Below are 19,389 nucleotides of genomic sequence, written 5' to 3'. Positions count from 1 at the left end.
GCCAAAAGGAAAGAGAGGATGCCGAAGCTTTTTGACCTCTCCTCTGTCCAGAGTAAACGACAAACAGGGAAGATGTTTGGCGAAAATCTTTAGAAGCTTGTAAGTAAAACTTCAAGGCACGGACTACGTCCAGATTATGTAAAAGACGTTCCTTTTTTGAAGAAGGATTAGGACACAATGATGGAACAACAATCTCTTGATTGATATTCTTGTTAGAAACCACCTTAGGTAAAAACCCAGGTTTGGTACGCAGAACTACCTTATCTGCATGAAAAATCAGATAAGGAGAATCACATTGTAAGGCAGATAGCTCAGAGACTCTTCGAGCCGAGGAAATAGCCATCAAAATCAGAACTTTCCAAGATAAAAGTTTAATATCAATGGAATGAAGGGGTTCAAACGGAACTCCTTGAAGAACTTTAAGAACCAAGTTTAAGCTCCACGGGGGAGCAACAGTTTTAAACACAGGTTTAAATCTAACCAAAGCCTGACAAAATGCCTGGACGTCTGGAACCTCTGCCAGACGCTTGTGCAAAAGAATAGACAGAGCAGAAATCTGTCCTTTTAAAGAACTAGCTGATAATCCTTTGTCCAAACCCTCTTGGAGAAAGGACAATATCCTAGGAATCCTAACCTTACTCGATGAGTAATTCTTGGATTCACACCAATAAAGATATTTACGCCATATCTTATGGTAGATTTTCCTGGTGACAGGCTTTCGTGCATGTATTAAGGTATCAATGACTGACAAGGAGAAGCCACGCCTTGATAGAATCAAGCGTTCAATCTCCATGCAGTCAGTCTCAGAGAAATTAGATTTGGATGATTGAAAGGACCTTGTATTAGAAGGACCTGCCTCAGAGGCAGAGTCCAGGGTGGAAAGGATGACATGTCCACTAGGTCTGCATACCAGGTCCTGCGTGGCCACGCAGGCGCTATCAGAATCACCGATGCTCTCTCCTGCTTGATTTTGGCAATCAGTCGAGGGAGCAGAGGAATCGGTGGAAACACATAAGCCAGGTTGAAGAACCAAGGAGCTGCTAGAGCATCTATCAGCGTCGCTCCCGGGTCACTGGACCTGGATCCGTAACAAGGAAGCTTGGCGTTCTGGCGAGACGCCATGAGATCCAGTTCTGGTTTGCCCCAACGATGGATCAGTTGAGCAAACGCCTCCGGATGGAGTTCCCACTCCCCCGGATGAAAAGTCCACGAGTGCACGATCCCTGAGCCTTCAGGGAGTACCAGACTGCGCCCCAACCTAGAAGGCTGGCATCTGTTGTTACAATCGTCCAATCTGGCCTGCGAAAGGTCATACCCTTGGACAGATGGACCCGAGATAGCCACCAGAGAAGAGAATCTCTGGTCTCTTGATCCAGATTTAGTAGAGGGGACAAATCTGAGTAATCCCCATTTCACTGACATAGCATGCATAATTGCAGCGGTCTGAGATGCAGGCGCGCAAATGGCACTATGTCCATTGCCGCTACCATTAAGCCGATTACTTCCATGCACTGAGCCACTGACGGACGTGGAATGGAATGAAGGACAGGGCAAGCATTTAGAAGTTTTGATAACCTGGACTCCGTCAGGTAAATTTTCATCTCTACAGAATCTATAAGAGTCCCTAGGAAGGTGACTCTTGTGAGTGGGGATAGAGAACTCTTTTCCACGTTCACTTTCCACCCATGCGACCTCAGAAATGCCAGAACTATCTCTGTATGAGACTTGGCAATTTGAAAGCTTGACGCCTGTATCAGGATGTCGTCTAGATATGGAGCCACCGCTATGCCTCGCGGTCTTAGAACCGCCAGAAGTGAGCCCAGAACCTTTGTAAAAATTCTCGAGGCTGTGGCCAACCCGAAGGGAAGAGCTACAAATTGGTAATGCCTGTCTAGAAAGGCAAACCTTAGGAACCGATGATGATCTTTGTGAATCGGTATGTGAAGGTAGGCATCCTTTAAGTCCACTGTGGTCATGTACTGACCCTCTTGGATCATGGGTAGGATGGTCCGAATAGTTTCCATTTTGAATGATGGAACTCTGAGGAATTTGTTTAAGATCTTTAGATCCAAGATTGGTCTGAAGGTTCCCTCTTTCTTGGGAACCACAAACAGATTTGAATAAAATCCCTGTCCTTGTTCCGTCCGCGGAACTGGATGGATCACTCCCATTACTAGGAGGTCTTGCACACAGCTTAGGAATGCCTCTATCTTTATCTGGTTTGCTGATAACCTTGAAAGATGAAATCTCCCTTGTGGAGGAGAAGCTTTGAAGTCCAGAAGATATCCCTGAGATATGATCTCCAACGCCCAGGGATCCTGAACATCTCTTGCCCCCGCCTGGGCGAAGAGAGAAAGTCTGCCCCCCACTAGATCCGTTTCCGGATAGGGGGCCATTCCTTCATACTGTCTTGGGGGCAGCAGCAGGTTTTCTGGCCTGCTTGCCCTTGTTCCAGGCCTGGTTAGGTTTCCAGGCCTGTCTGGAATGAGCAACAGTTCCCTCTTGTTTTGAAGCGGAGGAAGTTGATGCTGCTCCTGCCTTGAAATTTCGAAAGGCACGAAAATTAGACTGTTTGGCCTTTGATTTGGCCCTGTCCTGAGGAAGGGTATGACCCTTGCCTCCAGTAATGTCAGCAATAATTTCCTTCAAGCCAGGCCCGAATAAGGTCTGCCCCTTGAAAGGAATGTTGAGTAACTTAGACTTTGAAGTCACGTCAGCTGACCAGGATTTAAGCCATAGCGCCCTACGCGCCTGGATGGCGAATCCGGAATTCTTAGGCGTTAGTTTAGTCAAATGAACAATGGCATCAGAAACAAATGAGTTAGCTAGCTTAAGCGTTCTAAGCTTGTCAATAACTTCCTCCAATGGAGCTGTATGGATGGCCTCTTCCAGGGCCTCAAACCAGAATGCCGCCGCAGCAGTGACAGGCGCAATGCATGCAAGGGGCTGCAAAATAAAACCTTGTTGAATAAACATTTTCTTAAGGTAACCCTCCAATTTTTTATCCATTGGATCTGAAAAAGCACAACTGTCCTCAACCGGGATAGTGGTACGCTTTGCTAAAGTAGAAACTGCTCCCTCCACCTTAGGGACTGTCTGCCATAAGTCCCGTGTAGTGGCGTCTATTGGAAACATTTTTCTAAATATAGGAGGTGGGGAAAAGGGCACACCGGGTCTATCCCACTCCTTACTAATAATTTCTGTAAGCCTTTTAGGTATAGGAAAAACGTCAGTACACACCGGCACCGCATAGTATCTATCCAGCCTACACAATTTCTCTGGAATTGCAACTGTGTTACAGTCATTCAGAACAGCTAATACCTCCCCAAGCAATACACGGAGGTTCTCAAGCTTAAATTTAAAATTAGAAATCTCTGAATCAGGTTTCCCCGAGTCAGAGATGTCACCCACAGAATGAAGCTCTCCATCCTCATGTTCTGCATACTGTGACGCAGTATCAGACATGGCTCTTACAGCATTTGCGCGCTCTGTATCTCTCCTAACCCCAGAGCTATCACGCTTGCCTCTTAATTCAGGCAATCTAGATAATACCTCTGACAGGGTATTATTCATGATTGCAGCCATGTCCTGCAAGGTAATCGCGATGGGCGTCCCTGATGTAATTGGCGCCATATTAGCGTGCGTCCCCTGAACGGGAGGCGAAGGGTCTGACACGTGGGGAGAGTTAGTCGGCATAACTTCCCCCTCGATAGAACCCTCTGGTGATAATTCTTTTATAAAGACTGATCTTTACTGTTTAAGGTGAAATCAATACATTTAGTACACATTCTCCTATGGGGGTCCACCATGGCTTTCAAACATAATGAACAAATAGGTTCCTCTGTATCAGACATGTTTAAACAGACTAGCAATGAGACTAGCTAGCTTGGAAAACACTTAAAACAAGTTTACAAGCAATATAAAAAACGTTACTGCGCCTTTAAGAAACACAAATTTTGTCAAAATTTGAAATAACAGTGAAAAAAGGCAGTTACACTAACGAAATTTTTACAGTGTATGTAAAAAGTTAGCAGAGCATTGCACCCACTTGCAAATGGATGATTAACCCCTTAATAGCAGTCTCATAGGCTAAGCGTATTATGCTCCAAAGCCAAAAGGAGAGAGAGGTTGCCGAAGCTTTTTGACCTCTCCTCTGTCCAGAGTAAACGACAAACAGGGCAGATGTTTGACGAAAATCTTTAGTAGCCTGTAAGTAAAACTTCAAGGCACGGACTACGTCCAGATTATGCAAAAGACGTTCCTTCTTTGAAGAAGGATTAGGACACAATGATGGAACAACAATCTCTTGATTGATATTCCTGTTAGAAACCACCTTAGGTAAAAACCCAGGTTTCGTACGCAGAACTACCTTGTCTGAATGAAAAATCAGATAAGGAGAATCACAATGTAAGGCAGATAACTCAGAGACTCTTCGAGCCGAGGAAATAGCCATCAAAAACAGAACTTTCCAAGATAAAAGTTTAATATCAATGAAATGAAGGGGTTCAAACGGAACTCCCTGAAGAACTTTAAGAACCAAGTTTAAGCTCCACGGGGGAGCAACAGTTTTCCCAAATTTTGAAATAACAGTGTATGTAATAAGTTAGCAGAGCATTGCACCCACTTGCAAATGGATGATTAACCCCTTAATACCAAAAACGGAATAACAAATGACAAAAACGTTTTTTAAACAGTCACAACAACTGCCACACGCTCTACTGTGGCTTTTTACCTCCCTCAATACGACTTTTGAAGCCTTTTGAGCCCTTCAGAGAAGTCCTGGATCATGCAGGAAGAAGCTGGATGTCTGTGTCTGTAATTTTTGCTGTGCAAAAAAATGCCAAAATAGGCCCCTCCCACTCATATTACAACAGTGTGAAGCCTCAGGGAACTGTTTCTAGGCAAAATTCAAGCCAGCCATGTGGAAAAAGCTAGGCCCCAATAAGTTTTATCACCAAACATATGTAAAAAACGATTAAACATGCCAGCAAACGTTTTAAAATACACTTTTATAAGAGTATGTATCTCTATTAATAAGCCTGATATCAGTCGCTATCACTGCATTTAAGGCTTTACTTACATTACTTCGGTATCAGCAGCATTTTCTAGCAAATTCCATCCCTAGAAAAATATTTTAACTGCACATACCTTATTACAGGAAAACCTGCACGCTATTCCCCCTCTGAAGTTACCACACTCCTCAGAATATGTGAGAACAGCAAAGGATCTTAGTTACTTCTTCTAAGATCATAGAAAATGCAGGCAGATTCTTCTTCTAAATACTGCCTGAGATAAACAGTACACTCCGGTACCATTTAAAAATAACAAACTTTTGATTGAAGAAATAAACTAAGTATAAAACACCACAGTCCTCTTACGACCTCCATCTTAGTTGAGAGTTGCAAGAGAATGACTGGATATGGCAGTGAGGGGAGGAGCTATATAGCAGCTCTGCTGTGGGTGATCCTCTTGCAACTTCCTGTTGGGAAGGAGAATATCCCACAAGTAATGGATGATCCGTGGACTGGATACACTTAACAAGAGAAATAACAAACTTTTGATTGAAGAAATAAACTAAGTATAAAACACCACAGTCCTCTTACGACCTCCATCTTTGTTGAGAGTTGCAAGAGAATGACTGGATATGGCAGTGAGGGGAGGAGCTATATAGCAGCTCTGCTGTGGGTGATCCTCTTGCAACTTCCTGTTGGGAAGGAGAATATCCCATAAGTAATGGATGATCCGTGGACTGGATACACTTAACAAGAGAAATGTTACTCCCAGACACAAAAACGTTTGTCCCAAATTCACATAACAAACTGAGTGCCCACAAAAAATTAACACTGTAATATATGTTTGAAATTACTTGAGTTTAACTTTCATGAGTATCAAATGGTACATAATGTTATGCATAACAGAACAAACATAGTTCAATTGTCTTTTTTTCTTGTGGCTGCTGACCATTTAAAAATAACAAAAACTTGATTGAAGATAAAATAAAACTAACAGTTTAACACCTCTTTTCTTTACTCTTCCCTTAGAGCCAGCAAACAGAATGACTGGGGTGGAGTTAAGGGGGGAGCTATATAGACAGCTCTGCTGTGATGCTCTCTTTGCTACTTCCTGTCAGGAAGGACAATATCCCACAAGTTAGGATGAATCCGTGGACTCGGTACATCATGCAAAGGAAAATATAAGAATATGTTATCTATTAAATTTATTACAAACCTGAAATGCATTTCTCAGATCCATGGAATTATATATTTTTATACAGTATTGAAAAATATCCCAGTCGTATTTTAAAATTAATTTAACAATTACAATGCAACATGTGTTTCTGTTAGCCAGCACAGATGTATATCCGAGGTCCAGGGGCAATTAACAGGTCTGTGCTAATTACTATATTCCTGGGCCTTAGTGTTTTCAAGTGGCCCACTGGCCTTATCTTATACAAAGGTCGAAACCTTTTGTTCTTTCTAAGATAACTATGAAAACAATTCTTTTGATGAATTTGAAACAAAGGCCTGCGATGCATCCTATGTAACCAAGAAGAAGTGGGGGTTGGTTTGCCATGGCTACAGCCCACACAATTCATGTCAAATTAGATTATAAAAAGAAAAAAAATGAAATATTAGATTCCATGATACATCTGTAGTTTATTTAGGGTTACTTCACAGATACCCTGACAGAATGAGACATTCGAATTTGAATGTAACATTCGAATTCGAAATAGTATTTCTAGTCTACAACTGTGTTTAATAAAAGTAATATTCAAATTTAAATGCAACATTTGAATGTCACATTTGAATTTGAAATAGTATTTCTAGTCTAATACTGTGTTTTTAAATGTAATATTCAAATTCGAATATGACATTCAAAAACTGTAAATAACATTTGATAATAGAATTTTTAAGAATATTTGTTCTTATTAACATTCTATTATGTAAATCGAAATTCTACAATAACATTCGTTCTAACATTCAAATTAGAATATAAACACATTCGCCCATCCCTAATTACAATCTACCTTTCCAAGCACATCATGTATTCAATCCTAATGCAGGTGAGAACATAGCAGATCAATCTATCTATCTGTATATACTCAAAATAATTATACAGAGCAGCATGTATAGTAATACTATTGCTTTCTACTTAGTTATGTCAGTCAGATGATGACTTACCGTACAGCAAGCTTATGGCAGATGACACCAGTGTCTGTAATGACTTCACTCAGACGAAGCTCCAAGTGCACTTTCCCCTGAAACACACACATTAAAAGGCTAAATTGCCAAAGCAGAAAACTATTTCAGATATCTTAATGGTAAACCACATTTTCTATATCTGTAATAAAAACAAATTAAATGCACCACTATATAAATATGCATATAACCCTTGCATAAGAATAAATAGTACACAAGTTAAGTATATCTACTGTTTGACAGTAATTAAGTATTAATTATTGTCATCACTATGAATAAAGACATTTATTTTATATTATTTATAAAAAAAATAATCAGAAATATAAAATTATATACTGAAAAAGAAGCCAGAGAATATATTTATTTTACAAGAGAACTCTTAATATGACGTACACAGAAATGCACAGTACACATTAAGTTTAAAGGGACAATGAACCCAAATTTTTTCTTTTGTGATTCATATAGAGCATGCAATTTTAAGCAACTTTCTAATTTACTCCTATTATCAATTGTTCTTTGTTCTCTTGCTATCTTTATTTGAAAAAGAAGGCATCTAAGCTAAGGAGCCAGACAATTTTTGGTTCAGACCCATGGACAGCACTTGTTTATTGGTGCTGTGCAATCAGCAAGGACAACCCAGGTTGTTCACCAAAAATGGGCCGTCATCTAAACTTACATTCTTGATTTTCAAATAAACATACCAAGAGAATGAAGGAAATTTGATAATAGGAGTAAATTAGAAAGTTGCTTAAAATTGCATACTCTATCTGAATCACAAAAGAAAAAAAATTGGGTTTAGTATCCCTTTAAGCCCACGCAGAAGACATTCGTAATAATTTAACTTGGATGAAACAAGGAAATAGTTAAAGGGTTCCCTGGGTCTAGAACAGCTTTAAAGGACCATTAAATACAGTAGAATATACAATACAAATAAAATGCTATAGCACTTACTTTGAATTTGAAATAAACAGTAGAATATTTGGTGTAAGAGCTAAATGCAGTAGCGCTAAATGAATGAGGAGCGTAGATGTTAGGGAAGTGCAGCCACGGACATAATACGAAGGAATCAGTGTATACTGAATGATTAATGCATATTCTTATGGATAAATATGGATGGACATTCCATTGAAGATTCCAGGACTGAATATGCTTATTTATGACTTCTTACTGAAACTATGATTATATAGAGATCATTTTGGTATACTTGATCCATATCCATTTGGGTTTCAGTGTCATTCCACCTGGAGATACCCAGGTGGTACATATGTTTTAACAATTGATGCATATTATCTTAGCACACATAGGTTTGCTTTCTTCTACACAGGTGACTACTTTGGGACATCTTTTTATATAAAAATGTTATTTCCCCCCCCAATTAGTAATACTAATAACATTTTGTTTTTTAAAACTGAATTTACAATTGTACTAATTCTGGGGTGTAGATAGATTTTAGATTTGTGGTAAAACAGGGTATTGGCATGTGTTATTCCCTGCGCATGGCAAATATATTCTAAAGGGTATCATTTTGTGTACAATTAAGTAGTGCGGTCACATATTTGTTAACCCATAGATATTCAGAGGGCTACAGCTCTTTCTGGCAATTAAAGTGGTAAAAAGAGAACTCAATGTTTTTCCCCAACATATTTTACTATATTTTACAATCACAGGTAACAGATATGTTATCAAAAAATTAATTTTACAGACCTTTTATAAACTTAAAGGGACATAATACTCATATGCTAAATCACTTGAAACTGATGCAGTATAACTGTAAAAAGCTGACAGGAAAATATCACCTGAGCATCTCTATGTAAAAAAGGAAGATATTTTACCTCACAATCTCCTCAGCTCAGCAGAGTAAGTTCTGTGTAAAAAGTTATACTCAGCTGCTCCAAGCTGCAGGTGAAAAAATTAAAAAAATGAAGAAATGAACAGCAGCCAATCAGCATCAGCAGTGCTGAGGTCATGAACTCTTACTGTGATCTCATGAGATTTGACTTAACTCTCATGAGATTTCATAGTAAGCTTCCTTTACCTGATTGGTGAAATAATATGAGAGTGCACGAAGCTCATCCTTTCACTTGTCCCGGGACAGACATACTAATATGCTGCTTAGAAATCCTTTACAATGGGAGGTGGCTACTGAGGAACCTTTGAGGTAAAATATCTTTCTTTTTTACATAGAGATGTTCAGGTGATATTTTCTAATCAGCTTTTTACAGCTATGCTGCATCACTTTCAAGTGTTTAAACATTTGGGTATTATGGCCCTTTAATTGATTATGAAAGGCTGTTGTGCCTGATCTCTACAGCACTCAGCAGCATTTTCTGATTGCAAAAGGATAAGAAATAAAACGAGGAATGTCTAAAAAACAGGTCTCTTTCCAAGTCTGCCTTAAAAAAAGAAAAACAGACATCCTTCTCAAGTAACAGCAGAACAGGTACATACACATACAACATTTTTTGTCTGGTTCCTAGATTTTGAATAATTTGACAGGACCTTAATTAAATATACAAGAGGGTAATCCGTGCAGGGGAGCGAACACACACACTTCCTGTCATTTTTACCAACATACATCAAGCAAACACTGGCATCATGCCCAAGGAATGACATTGGGGCTTACAAGATGACCCCTGCATCAGCAGCAAACCCTTCTAAAAGAGCCTATAGCTTGTTAAATGCTTTCAAAACTAATTCTCATTGTAATTCACAAGTTGCGCAACCACTACATATTTAAACAGGTCATAAAAATATCACACCACACACGTCAATAACCAATAATGTGACTAATTTATGCACCATGACAGGCTTCTTAATGAAACGCTCGCAATAAGCAGAAATCTCCTCAATATGCAGTAAGTAATCGCTCTTGGTTTTGCTACTAGAACATTTTCTAATAAACAGCACAGGGCGGCCTTTGTTTGAAATAAAAAGCAACCTAGTTAGACATACAACAGATGTTGTGGAAAACTATTCCCTTACTAAGGAATCATGTGAAATAGCATTACTCATTTCCTGAAGCTTTTACAAAAATACAACTCACAGTCTTAAAGTTGAACACAAGTTTACAGATCTCAAATGATTCACCTGCATCCAAGTGATGAAGTTCTGTAATGAGCTCATTTAGTCTACAATGCAAAGCAATGAATGGACTGCGTTTGATAATTGTGATAGAAGTGAGGTTACTAAGTACAACGTAAGTGGCAGAGTCAAAAGATCAAAACAAACAAGGAAAATGTGCGTTGGAGGAAAAAAAAAAAAAAGAAAAGAAAAAAAAGGTATTAGTTTAAAGGGACATAAAACCCACATTTTTTTTCTTTTATGATTCAGATAGAACACACAATTTAAAAAAAAATCATTCAAATCTACTTCCGTTATAAAATTAATCTTTTTTTTGTTATCCTTTGTTGAAAATCAGGGATGTAAGCTCATGAGTGTGCACGTGTCTGCAGCACTATATGGCAGAAGGTTTGTAACAATGTTATACATTAGCAGGAGCACTAGATGGCAGCACTATTTCCTGTCAAGTATTGCTTCAGGCACGTGCACACTATCTACCTAGGTATCTCTTCAACAAAGAATATCATGAGAACAAAGCAAATTTGATAATAGAAGTAAATTGGAAACTTTTTTAAAAATTGTATTCTTTATCTGAATAATGAAAGATTTTTTTGGGGTTTAACCCCTTAACAACCAGAGCCGTACCCTGTCCTGGGCCTCCCTCTGCCGGGATCTTGCTAAAAGTAGCAAGATTGCGCTATTTCTGCATGCCTCATAAATGGGGCATTGCAGAAATAGATGGGCAGAAGTATCAATGCAGAGAGGGCCACTCTGTGGCCCTCTGTGCATCGGGCAGCAGTGGTTCCGAATCGTTGGTGGTGTGGGAAGGTTAGGAGGGTGGGTGGCCCATCGCTGGAGGGGGGTGGGAGCGGTTGTGACCGCTAGACTACAGAAAAAAAAAAACATAATTTATGTAAGAACTTACCTGATAAATTCATTTCTTTCATATTAGCAAGAGTCCATGAGCTAGTGACGTATGGGATATACATTCCTACCAGGAGGGGCAAAGTTTCCCAAACCTCAAAATGCCTATAAATACACCCCTCACCACACCCACAAATCAGTTTAACGAATAGCCAAGAAGTGGGGTGATAAGAAAAAAGTGCGAAAGCATAAAAAATAAGGAATTGGAATAATTGTGCTTTATACAAAAAAATCATAACCACCACAAAAAAGGGTGGGCCTCATGGACTCTTGCTAATATGAAAGAAATGAATTTATCAGGTAAGTTCTTACATAAATTATGTTTTCTTTCATGTAATTAGCAAGAGTCCATGAGCTAGTGACGTATGGGATAATGACTACCCAAGATGTGGATCTTTCCACGCAAGAGTCACTAGAGAGGGAGGGATAAAATAAAGGCAGCCAATTCCTGCTGAAAATAATCCACACCCAAAATAAAGTTTAAATGAAAACATAAGCAGAAGATTCAAACTGAAACAGCTGCCTGAAGTACTTTTCTACCAAAAACTGCTTCAGAAGAAGAAAACACATCAAAATGGTAGAATTTAGTAAAAGTATGCAAAGAAGACCAAGTTGCTGCTTTGCAAATCTGATCAACCGAAGCTTCATTCCTAAACGCCCAGGAAGTAGAAACTGACCTAGTAGAATGAGCTGTAATCCTCTGAGGCGGAGTTTTACCCGACTCAACATAGGCATGATGAATTAAAGATTTCAACCAAGATGCCAAAGAAATGGCAGAAGCTTTCTGGCCTTTTCTAGAACCGGAAAAGATGACAAATAGACTAGAAGTCTTTCGGAAAGTCTTAGTAGCTTCAACATAATATTTCAAAGCTCTAACAACATCCAAAGAATGCAATGATTTCTCCTTAGAATTCTTAGGATTAGGGCATAATGAAGGAACTACAATTTCTCTACTAATGTTGTTGGAATTCACAACTTTAGGTAAAAATTCAAAAGAAGTTCGCAACACTGCCTTATCCTGATGAAAAATCAGAAAAGGAGACTCACAAGAAAGAGCAGACAATTCAGAGACTCTTCTGGCAGAAGAGATGGCCAAAAGGAACAAAACTTTCCAAGAAAGTAATTTAATGTCCAATGAATGCATAGGTTCAAACGGAGGAGCTTGAAGAGCCCCCAGAACCAAATTCAAACTCCAAGGAGGAGAAATTGACTTAATGACAGGTTTTATACGAACCAAGGCTTGCACAAAACAATGAATATCAGGAAGATTAGCAATCTTTCTGTGAAAAAGAACAAAAAGAGATTTGACCTTTCAAGGAACTTGCGGACAAACCTTTATCTAAACCATCCTGAAGAAACTGTAAAATTCTCGGAATTCTAAAAGAATGCCAGGAAAAATGATGAGAAAGACACCAAGAAATATAAGTCTTCCAGACTCTATAATATATCTCTCTAGATACAGATTTACGAGCCTGTAACATAGTATTAATCACAGAGTCAGAGAAACCTCTTTGACCAAGAATCAAGCGTTCAATCTCCATACCTTTAAATTTAAGGATTTGAGATCCTGATGGAAAAAAGGACCTTGCGACAGAAGGTCTGGTCTTAACGGAAGAGTCCACGGTTGGCAAAAGGCCATCCGGACAAGATCCGCATACCAAAACCTGTGAGGCCATGCTGGAGCTACCAGCAGAACAAACGAGCATTCCTTCAGAATCTTGGAGATTACTCTTGGAAGAAGAACTAGAGGCGGAAAGATATAGGCAGGATGATACTTCCAAGGAAGTGATCATGCATCCACTGCCTCCGTCTGAGGATCCCGGAATCTGGACAGATACCTGGGAAGTTTCTTGTTTAGATGAGAAGCCATCAGATCTATTTCTGGAAGTTCCCACATTTGAACAATCTGAAGAAATACCTCTGGGTGAAGAGACCATTCGCCCGATGCAACGTTTGGCGACTGAGATAATCCGCTTCCCAATTGTCTATTCCTGGAATATGAACCGCAGAGATTAGACAGGAGCTGGATTCCGCCCAAACCAGAATTCGAGATACTTCTTTCATAGCCAGAGGACTGTGAGTCCCTCCTTGATGATTGATGTATGCCACAGTTGTGACATTGTCTGTCTGAAAACAAATGAACAATTCTCTCTTCAGAAGAGGCCAAGACTGAAGAGCTCTGAAAATTGCACGGAGTTCCAAAATATTGATCGGTAATCTCACCTCCTGAGATTCCCAAACCCCTTGTGCCGTCAGAGACCCCCACACAGCTCCCCAACCTGTAAGACTTGCATCTGTTGAAATTACAGTCCAGGTCGGAAGAACAAAAGAAGCCCCCTGAACTAAACGATGGTGATCTGTCCACCACGTCAGAGTGTCGTACAATCGGTTTCAAAAGATATTAATTGAGATATCTTTGTGTAATCCCTGCACCATTGGTTCAGCATACAGAGCTGAAGAGGTCGCATGTGAAAACGAGCAAAGGGGATCGCGTCCGATGCAGCAGTCATAAGACCTAGAATTTCCATGCATAAGGCTACCGAAGGGAATGATTGTGACTGAAGGTTTCGACAAGCTGAAATCAATTTTAGACGTCTCTTGTCTGTCAAAGACAGAGTCATGGACACTGAATCTATCTGGAAACCCAAAAAGGTTACCCTTGTCTGAGGAATCAATGAACTTTTTAGTGAATTGATCCTCCAACCATGATTTTGAAGAAACAACAAAAGTCGATTCGTATGAAATTCTGCTAAATGTGAAGACTGAGCAAGTACCAAGATATCATCCAAATAAGGAAATACCACAATACCCTGTTCTCTGATTACAGATAGAAGGGCACCGAGAACCTTTGTAAAAATTCTTGTAGCTGTTGCTAGGCCAAACAGCAGAGCCACAAACTGGTAATGCTTGTCTAGGAAAGAGAATCTCAGAAACTGATAGTGAGCTGGATGAATCTGAATATGCAGATATGCATCCTGTAAATCTATTGTAGACATATAATGCCCTTGCTGAACAAAAGGCAGGATAGTCCTTACAGTTACCATTTTGAATGTTGGTATCCTTACATAACGATTCAATATTTTTAGATCCAGAACTGGTCTGAAGGAATTCTCCTTCTTTGGTACAATGAAGAGATTCGAATAAAACCCCAGCCCCTGTTCCAGAACTGGAACTGGCATAATTACTCCAGCCAACTCTAGATCTGAAACACATTTCAGAAATGCTTGAGCTTTCGCTGGGTTTACTGGGACACGGGAAAGAAAAAATCTCTTTGCAGGAGGTCTAATCTTGAAACCAATTCTGTACCCTTCTGAAATAATGTTCTGAATCCAAAGATTGTGAACAGAATTGATCCAAATTTCTTTGAAAAAACGTAATCTGCCCCCTACCAGCTGAGCTGGAATGAGGGCCGCACCTTCATGTGGACTTAGAAGCTGGCTTTGCTTTTCTAGAAGGCTTGGATTTATTCCAGACTGGAGATGGTTTCCAAACTGAAACTGCTCCTGAGGATGAAGGCTCAGGCTTTTGTTCTTTGTTGAAACGAAAGGAACGAAAACGATTATTAGCCCTGTTTTTACCCTTAGATTTTTTATCCTGTGGTAAAAAAGTTCCTTTCCCACCAGTAACAGTTGAGATAATAGAATCCAACTGAGAACCAAATAATTTATTACCCTGGAAAGAAAGGGAAAGTAGAGTCGATTTAGAAGACATATCAGCATTCCAAGTTTTAAGCCATAAAGCTCTTCTAGCTAAAATAGCTAGAGACATAAACCTGACATCAACTCTGATAATATCAAAAATGGCATCACAGATAAAATTATTAGCATGTTGAAGAAGAATAATAATGTTATGAGAATCATGATCTGTTACTTGTTGCGCTAAAGTTTCCAAACAAAAAGTTGAAGCTGCAGCAACATCCGCCAAAGATATAGCAGGTCTAAGAAGATTACCTGAACACAAATAAGCTTTTCTTAGAAAGGATTCAATTTTCCTATCTAAAGGATCCTTAAAGGAAGTACCACCTGCTGTAGGAATAGTAGTACGTTTAGCAAGGGTAGAGATAGCCCCATCAACTTTAGGGATTTTGTCCCAAAACTCTAATCTGTCAGACGGCACAGGATATAATTGCTTAAAACGTTTAGAAGGAGTAAATGAATTACCCAATTTATTCCATTCCCTGGAAATTACTTCAGAAATAGCACCAGGAACAGGAAAAACTTCTGGAATAACTACAGGAGATTTAAAGACCTTGTCTAAACGTTTAGATTTAGTATCAAGAGGACCAGAATCCTCAATTTCTAATGCAATTAGGACTTCTTTAAGTAAAGAAAGAATACATTCCATTTTAAATAAATATGAAGATTTATCAGCATCAACCTCTGAAACAGAATCCTCTGAACCAGAAGAATCATTAGAATCAGAATGATGATGTTCATTTAAAAATTCATCTGGATAAAGAGAAGTTTTAAAAGACTTTTTATGTTTACTAGAAGGAGGAATAACAGACATAGCCTTCTTAATTGATTCAGAAACAAAATCTCTTATGTTATCAGGAACACTCTGAACATTAGATGTTGATGGAACTGCAACAGGTAATGGTATTTTACTAAAGGAAATATTTTCTGCATTAACAAGTTTGTCATGACATTTGATACAAACAACAGCTGGAGGAACAGCTACCAAAAGTTTACAGCAGATACACTTAGCTTTGGTAGTTCCAGCACCAGGCAGCGATTTTCCTGAAGTATCTTCTGACTCAGATGCAACATGAGACATCTTGCAATATGTAAGAGAAAAAAACAACATATAAAGCAAAATTGATCAAATTCCTTAAATGACAGTTTCAGGAATGGGAAAAAATGCCAAAGAACAAGCTTCTAGCAACCAGAAGCAATGAAAAATGAGACTTAAATAATGTGGAGACAAAAGCGACGCCCATATTTTTTTTAGCGCCAAATAAGACGCCCACATTATTTGGCGCCTAAATGCTTTTGGCGCCAAAAATTACGCCACATCCGTAACGCCGACATTTTTGGCGCAAAAGAACGTCAAAAAATGACGCAACTTCCGGCGACACGTATGACGCCGGAAACAGAAAAGATTTTTTGCGCCAAAAAAGAATAAATGAAGCATTTTCAGCCCCCGCGAGCCTAACAGCCCACAGGGAAAAAGTCAAATTTTTTAAGGTAAGAAAAAATGATTGATTCAAATGCATTATCCCAAATATGAAACTGACTGTCTGAAAATAAGGAATGTTGAACATCCTGAGTCAAGGCAAATAAATGTTTGAATACATATATTTAGAACTTTATAAAAAAAAGCGCCCAACCATAGCTTAGAGTGTCACAGAAAATAAGACTTACTTACCCCAGGACACTCGTCTACATGTTGTAGAAAGCCAAACCAGTACTGAAACGAAAATCAGCAGAGGTAATGGTATATATATAAGAGTATATAGTCTATCTGAAAAGGGAGGTAAGAGATGAATCTCTACGACCGATAACAGAGAACCTATGAAATAGACCCAGTAGAAGGAGATCATTGCATTCAAATAGGCAATACTCTCCTCACATCCCTCTGACATTCACTGCACGCTGAAAGGAAAACCGGGCTCCAACCTGTTGCGGAGCGCATATCAACGTAGAATCTAGCACAAACTTACTTCACCACCTCCATAGGAGGCAAAGTTTGTAAAACTGATTTGTGGGTGTGGTGATGGGTGTATTTATTGGCATTTTGAGGTTTGGGAAACTTTGCCCCTCCTGGTAGGAATGTATATCCCATACGTCACTAGCTCATGGACTCTTGCTAATTACATGAAAGAAAAAGCTTAAAGCGGCAAGGAGTGGGAAGGAAGAAGGGGAAACCGGAGGAAGAGGGGGCTCCTATAGTGGAGGGGGAATTAGAGGGTGGGTAAACGATCTGAGAGGGGGCAGGGTAATGAGGGGGGGGGCAGCTACACTACAGAAAAAATAATTTTTATTATTTATATATATATATATATATATATATATATATATATATATATATATATATATATATATATATATATATATAAAAGAAGTCCTGACTGACTGACTCATCAACGCCCAGCTCAAACCATTTAACCTAGGTATGTTGTTTTTATGACGTAGGCACCCACTAAGGCAGGATTTTTGGAAATTACGTCCCTAAGGGGATGTAAAAGGAGGTGAATTTTTTATGAGGCTACCTATATCTCAAAAACCGACGATGTTACAGATGTGAAAATTGGTATTTAGATTCTCCTTGTAAAATAAAGAAACACGTGTTTTACCATTTCCCCAAAATCCACTTAAGGGGGTCAAAAGTGGGGGGGGCTGATTTATGAGGATACCTATATCTCAAAAATCGACGATGTTACAGACGTGAAAATTCGTATTTAGATTCTCCTTGAAAAATAAAGAAACGTGTTTTATCATTTACCCAAAATCCACTTAAGGAGAGTCACAAAGGGGGGGCTGATTCATGAGGATACCTATATCTCAAAAACCAAAGATGTTATAGACACAAAAATTGGTATTTAGATTACAAGAAACACAGAGAATTAATGTAAAATCATGAAGTTCATGTCAGCGTCAGCGAGTGTGCAACCCGAACGTGCACACACGTGAGGGCAAACGTCGTTGCGAGTGGTCGTGTTTTTCACTATTTTTTTTTACAAATCACAAAATCCAAGTGAAGCTGTGGGCAACAGCTAGTTATTAAATAAAAAAAATTAACATGGCAATATAAACTGGGAACTGGCAGACAGCTGCCAGTACCTAAGATGGCGGATCTAGTTAGAGGGGGAGGGTTAGATAGCTTTTTGGGAGGAATCAGGGAGTTGGGAAGGTAAGGGGGTAATCCTACACTGAAGAAAAGATTAATAATACATTTTAAAAATTTTAAAATGTCTAAAACTGCATACTGGCAGACTATCTGCCAGTACTTAAGATGGGGTGACCAGTGGGGTGGGAGGGAAGAGAACTGATTGAGAGGGATCAGGGGGTGGGAAGTGTCAGGTGGGAGGCAAATCTCTACAGTAAAGCTAAAATTATCGTTACAAGTTACCTAATTAACCCCTTTACTGCTGGGAATAATAAGTGTGCAGAGCAGCTGCAATTAGCAGCCTTCTAATTAGCAAAAAGCAATGGCAAAAACCTTATATGTCTGCTATTTCTGAACAAAGGGGATCCCAGAGAAGCTTTTACATTCATTTGTGACATGATTGCACAAGCTGTTTGTTAATAATTACAGTTAGAAACCTAAAGTTTGTGAAAAAGTTAACATTTTCTTTAATTTGATCGCATTTGGCAGTGAAATGGGGGCATGGAATATACCAAAATGGGCCTAGATCAATACCTTGGATTGTCTACTAAAAAAAAATAAAATATATAGTTTTGATAGGTAAATAAAAAAACAAGGCTTTATTTCTATTTAAATGTAGCGATGGCAACAATGCCAAAAAAAACTGCATGCAACATTATGGAGACAGCAGCATTTCCAGTTTAAGCAGTGGGATTTTCATCCCTAAAACTAATGTGTGGAATTAAAGCCTGAGGAACAGAGCACTCTTTAAAGATATATTATTAAAGCACAACTAGGTGTAATTCAGTGGTGGCTGGTCCATTGGGGCAGTAAGGGCGATGCTCAACAAAATGCCCCAAATGTCCCATTATTACTATTATCATTGTTCTGTTTTTCTTAATTTTATTTTTCAGTCTCGTAATTATTCTCAATATTGTTTTTATTTTGTTTTGGTTTTTTTTGGTAGTGCAGTTTTAGTTTAATGTTTGTGCTTTTCTAAATGGAATCATCCTTAGAATACCACCTTAAAGGGATAGTAAACACCAAAAATGTTATTGTTTAAGAAGATAGATAATCCCATTATTTACCATTAGTCCTAAATCCTGTGTACACAGGCCATTTTCTGCAGTACAGCAGTCCCACCTGTGCTCCCGCCCAGCCAAGCCTGCTCTGTCCAGCCACACCCCCACCACACCCGCTCCCGTCCAGGCTTTGCCCCCGGCACGGCTGCTCTCGCCCACTGACTGATCCTTCCTTACAGCCAGGTACGTTTGTCCTCGAGCAGTCTCTACTGCGCATAACAGCTTCGGACAAACAAACTTGTCCTTTTACATTATAGGATTCCCCAGTTTTGCATAACCAACACGGTTATAGAAATATACTTTTTACCTGTAATTAC

General features: G+C 39.2%; 1 protein-coding gene across 3 annotated transcripts in view; it reads right to left on the bottom strand.

Annotated features, from left to right (window-relative positions):
• The window catches only part of RASA3 (RAS p21 protein activator 3), a 580,390-nt gene that overhangs the window by 230,343 nt on the left and 330,658 nt on the right, over positions 1-19,389 (bottom strand). For all 3 annotated transcript variants that reach the window (XM_053707675.1, XM_053707676.1, XM_053707677.1), the window contains one exon: positions 7,182-7,258. In XM_053707675.1, the coding sequence (XP_053563650.1) occupies positions 7,182-7,258 (77 nt within the window). The remainder of the gene's footprint in view (positions 1-7,181; positions 7,259-19,389) is intronic.

The sequence above is a fragment of the Bombina bombina genome, chromosome 3, assembly GCF_027579735.1.
Source record: "Bombina bombina isolate aBomBom1 chromosome 3, aBomBom1.pri, whole genome shotgun sequence".
In the NCBI taxonomy this organism is placed as follows: domain Eukaryota; kingdom Metazoa; phylum Chordata; class Amphibia; order Anura; family Bombinatoridae; genus Bombina; species Bombina bombina.
The sequence above is the reverse complement of the archived record's forward strand: the minus strand, read 5'-3'. Positions and strand labels throughout refer to the sequence as shown.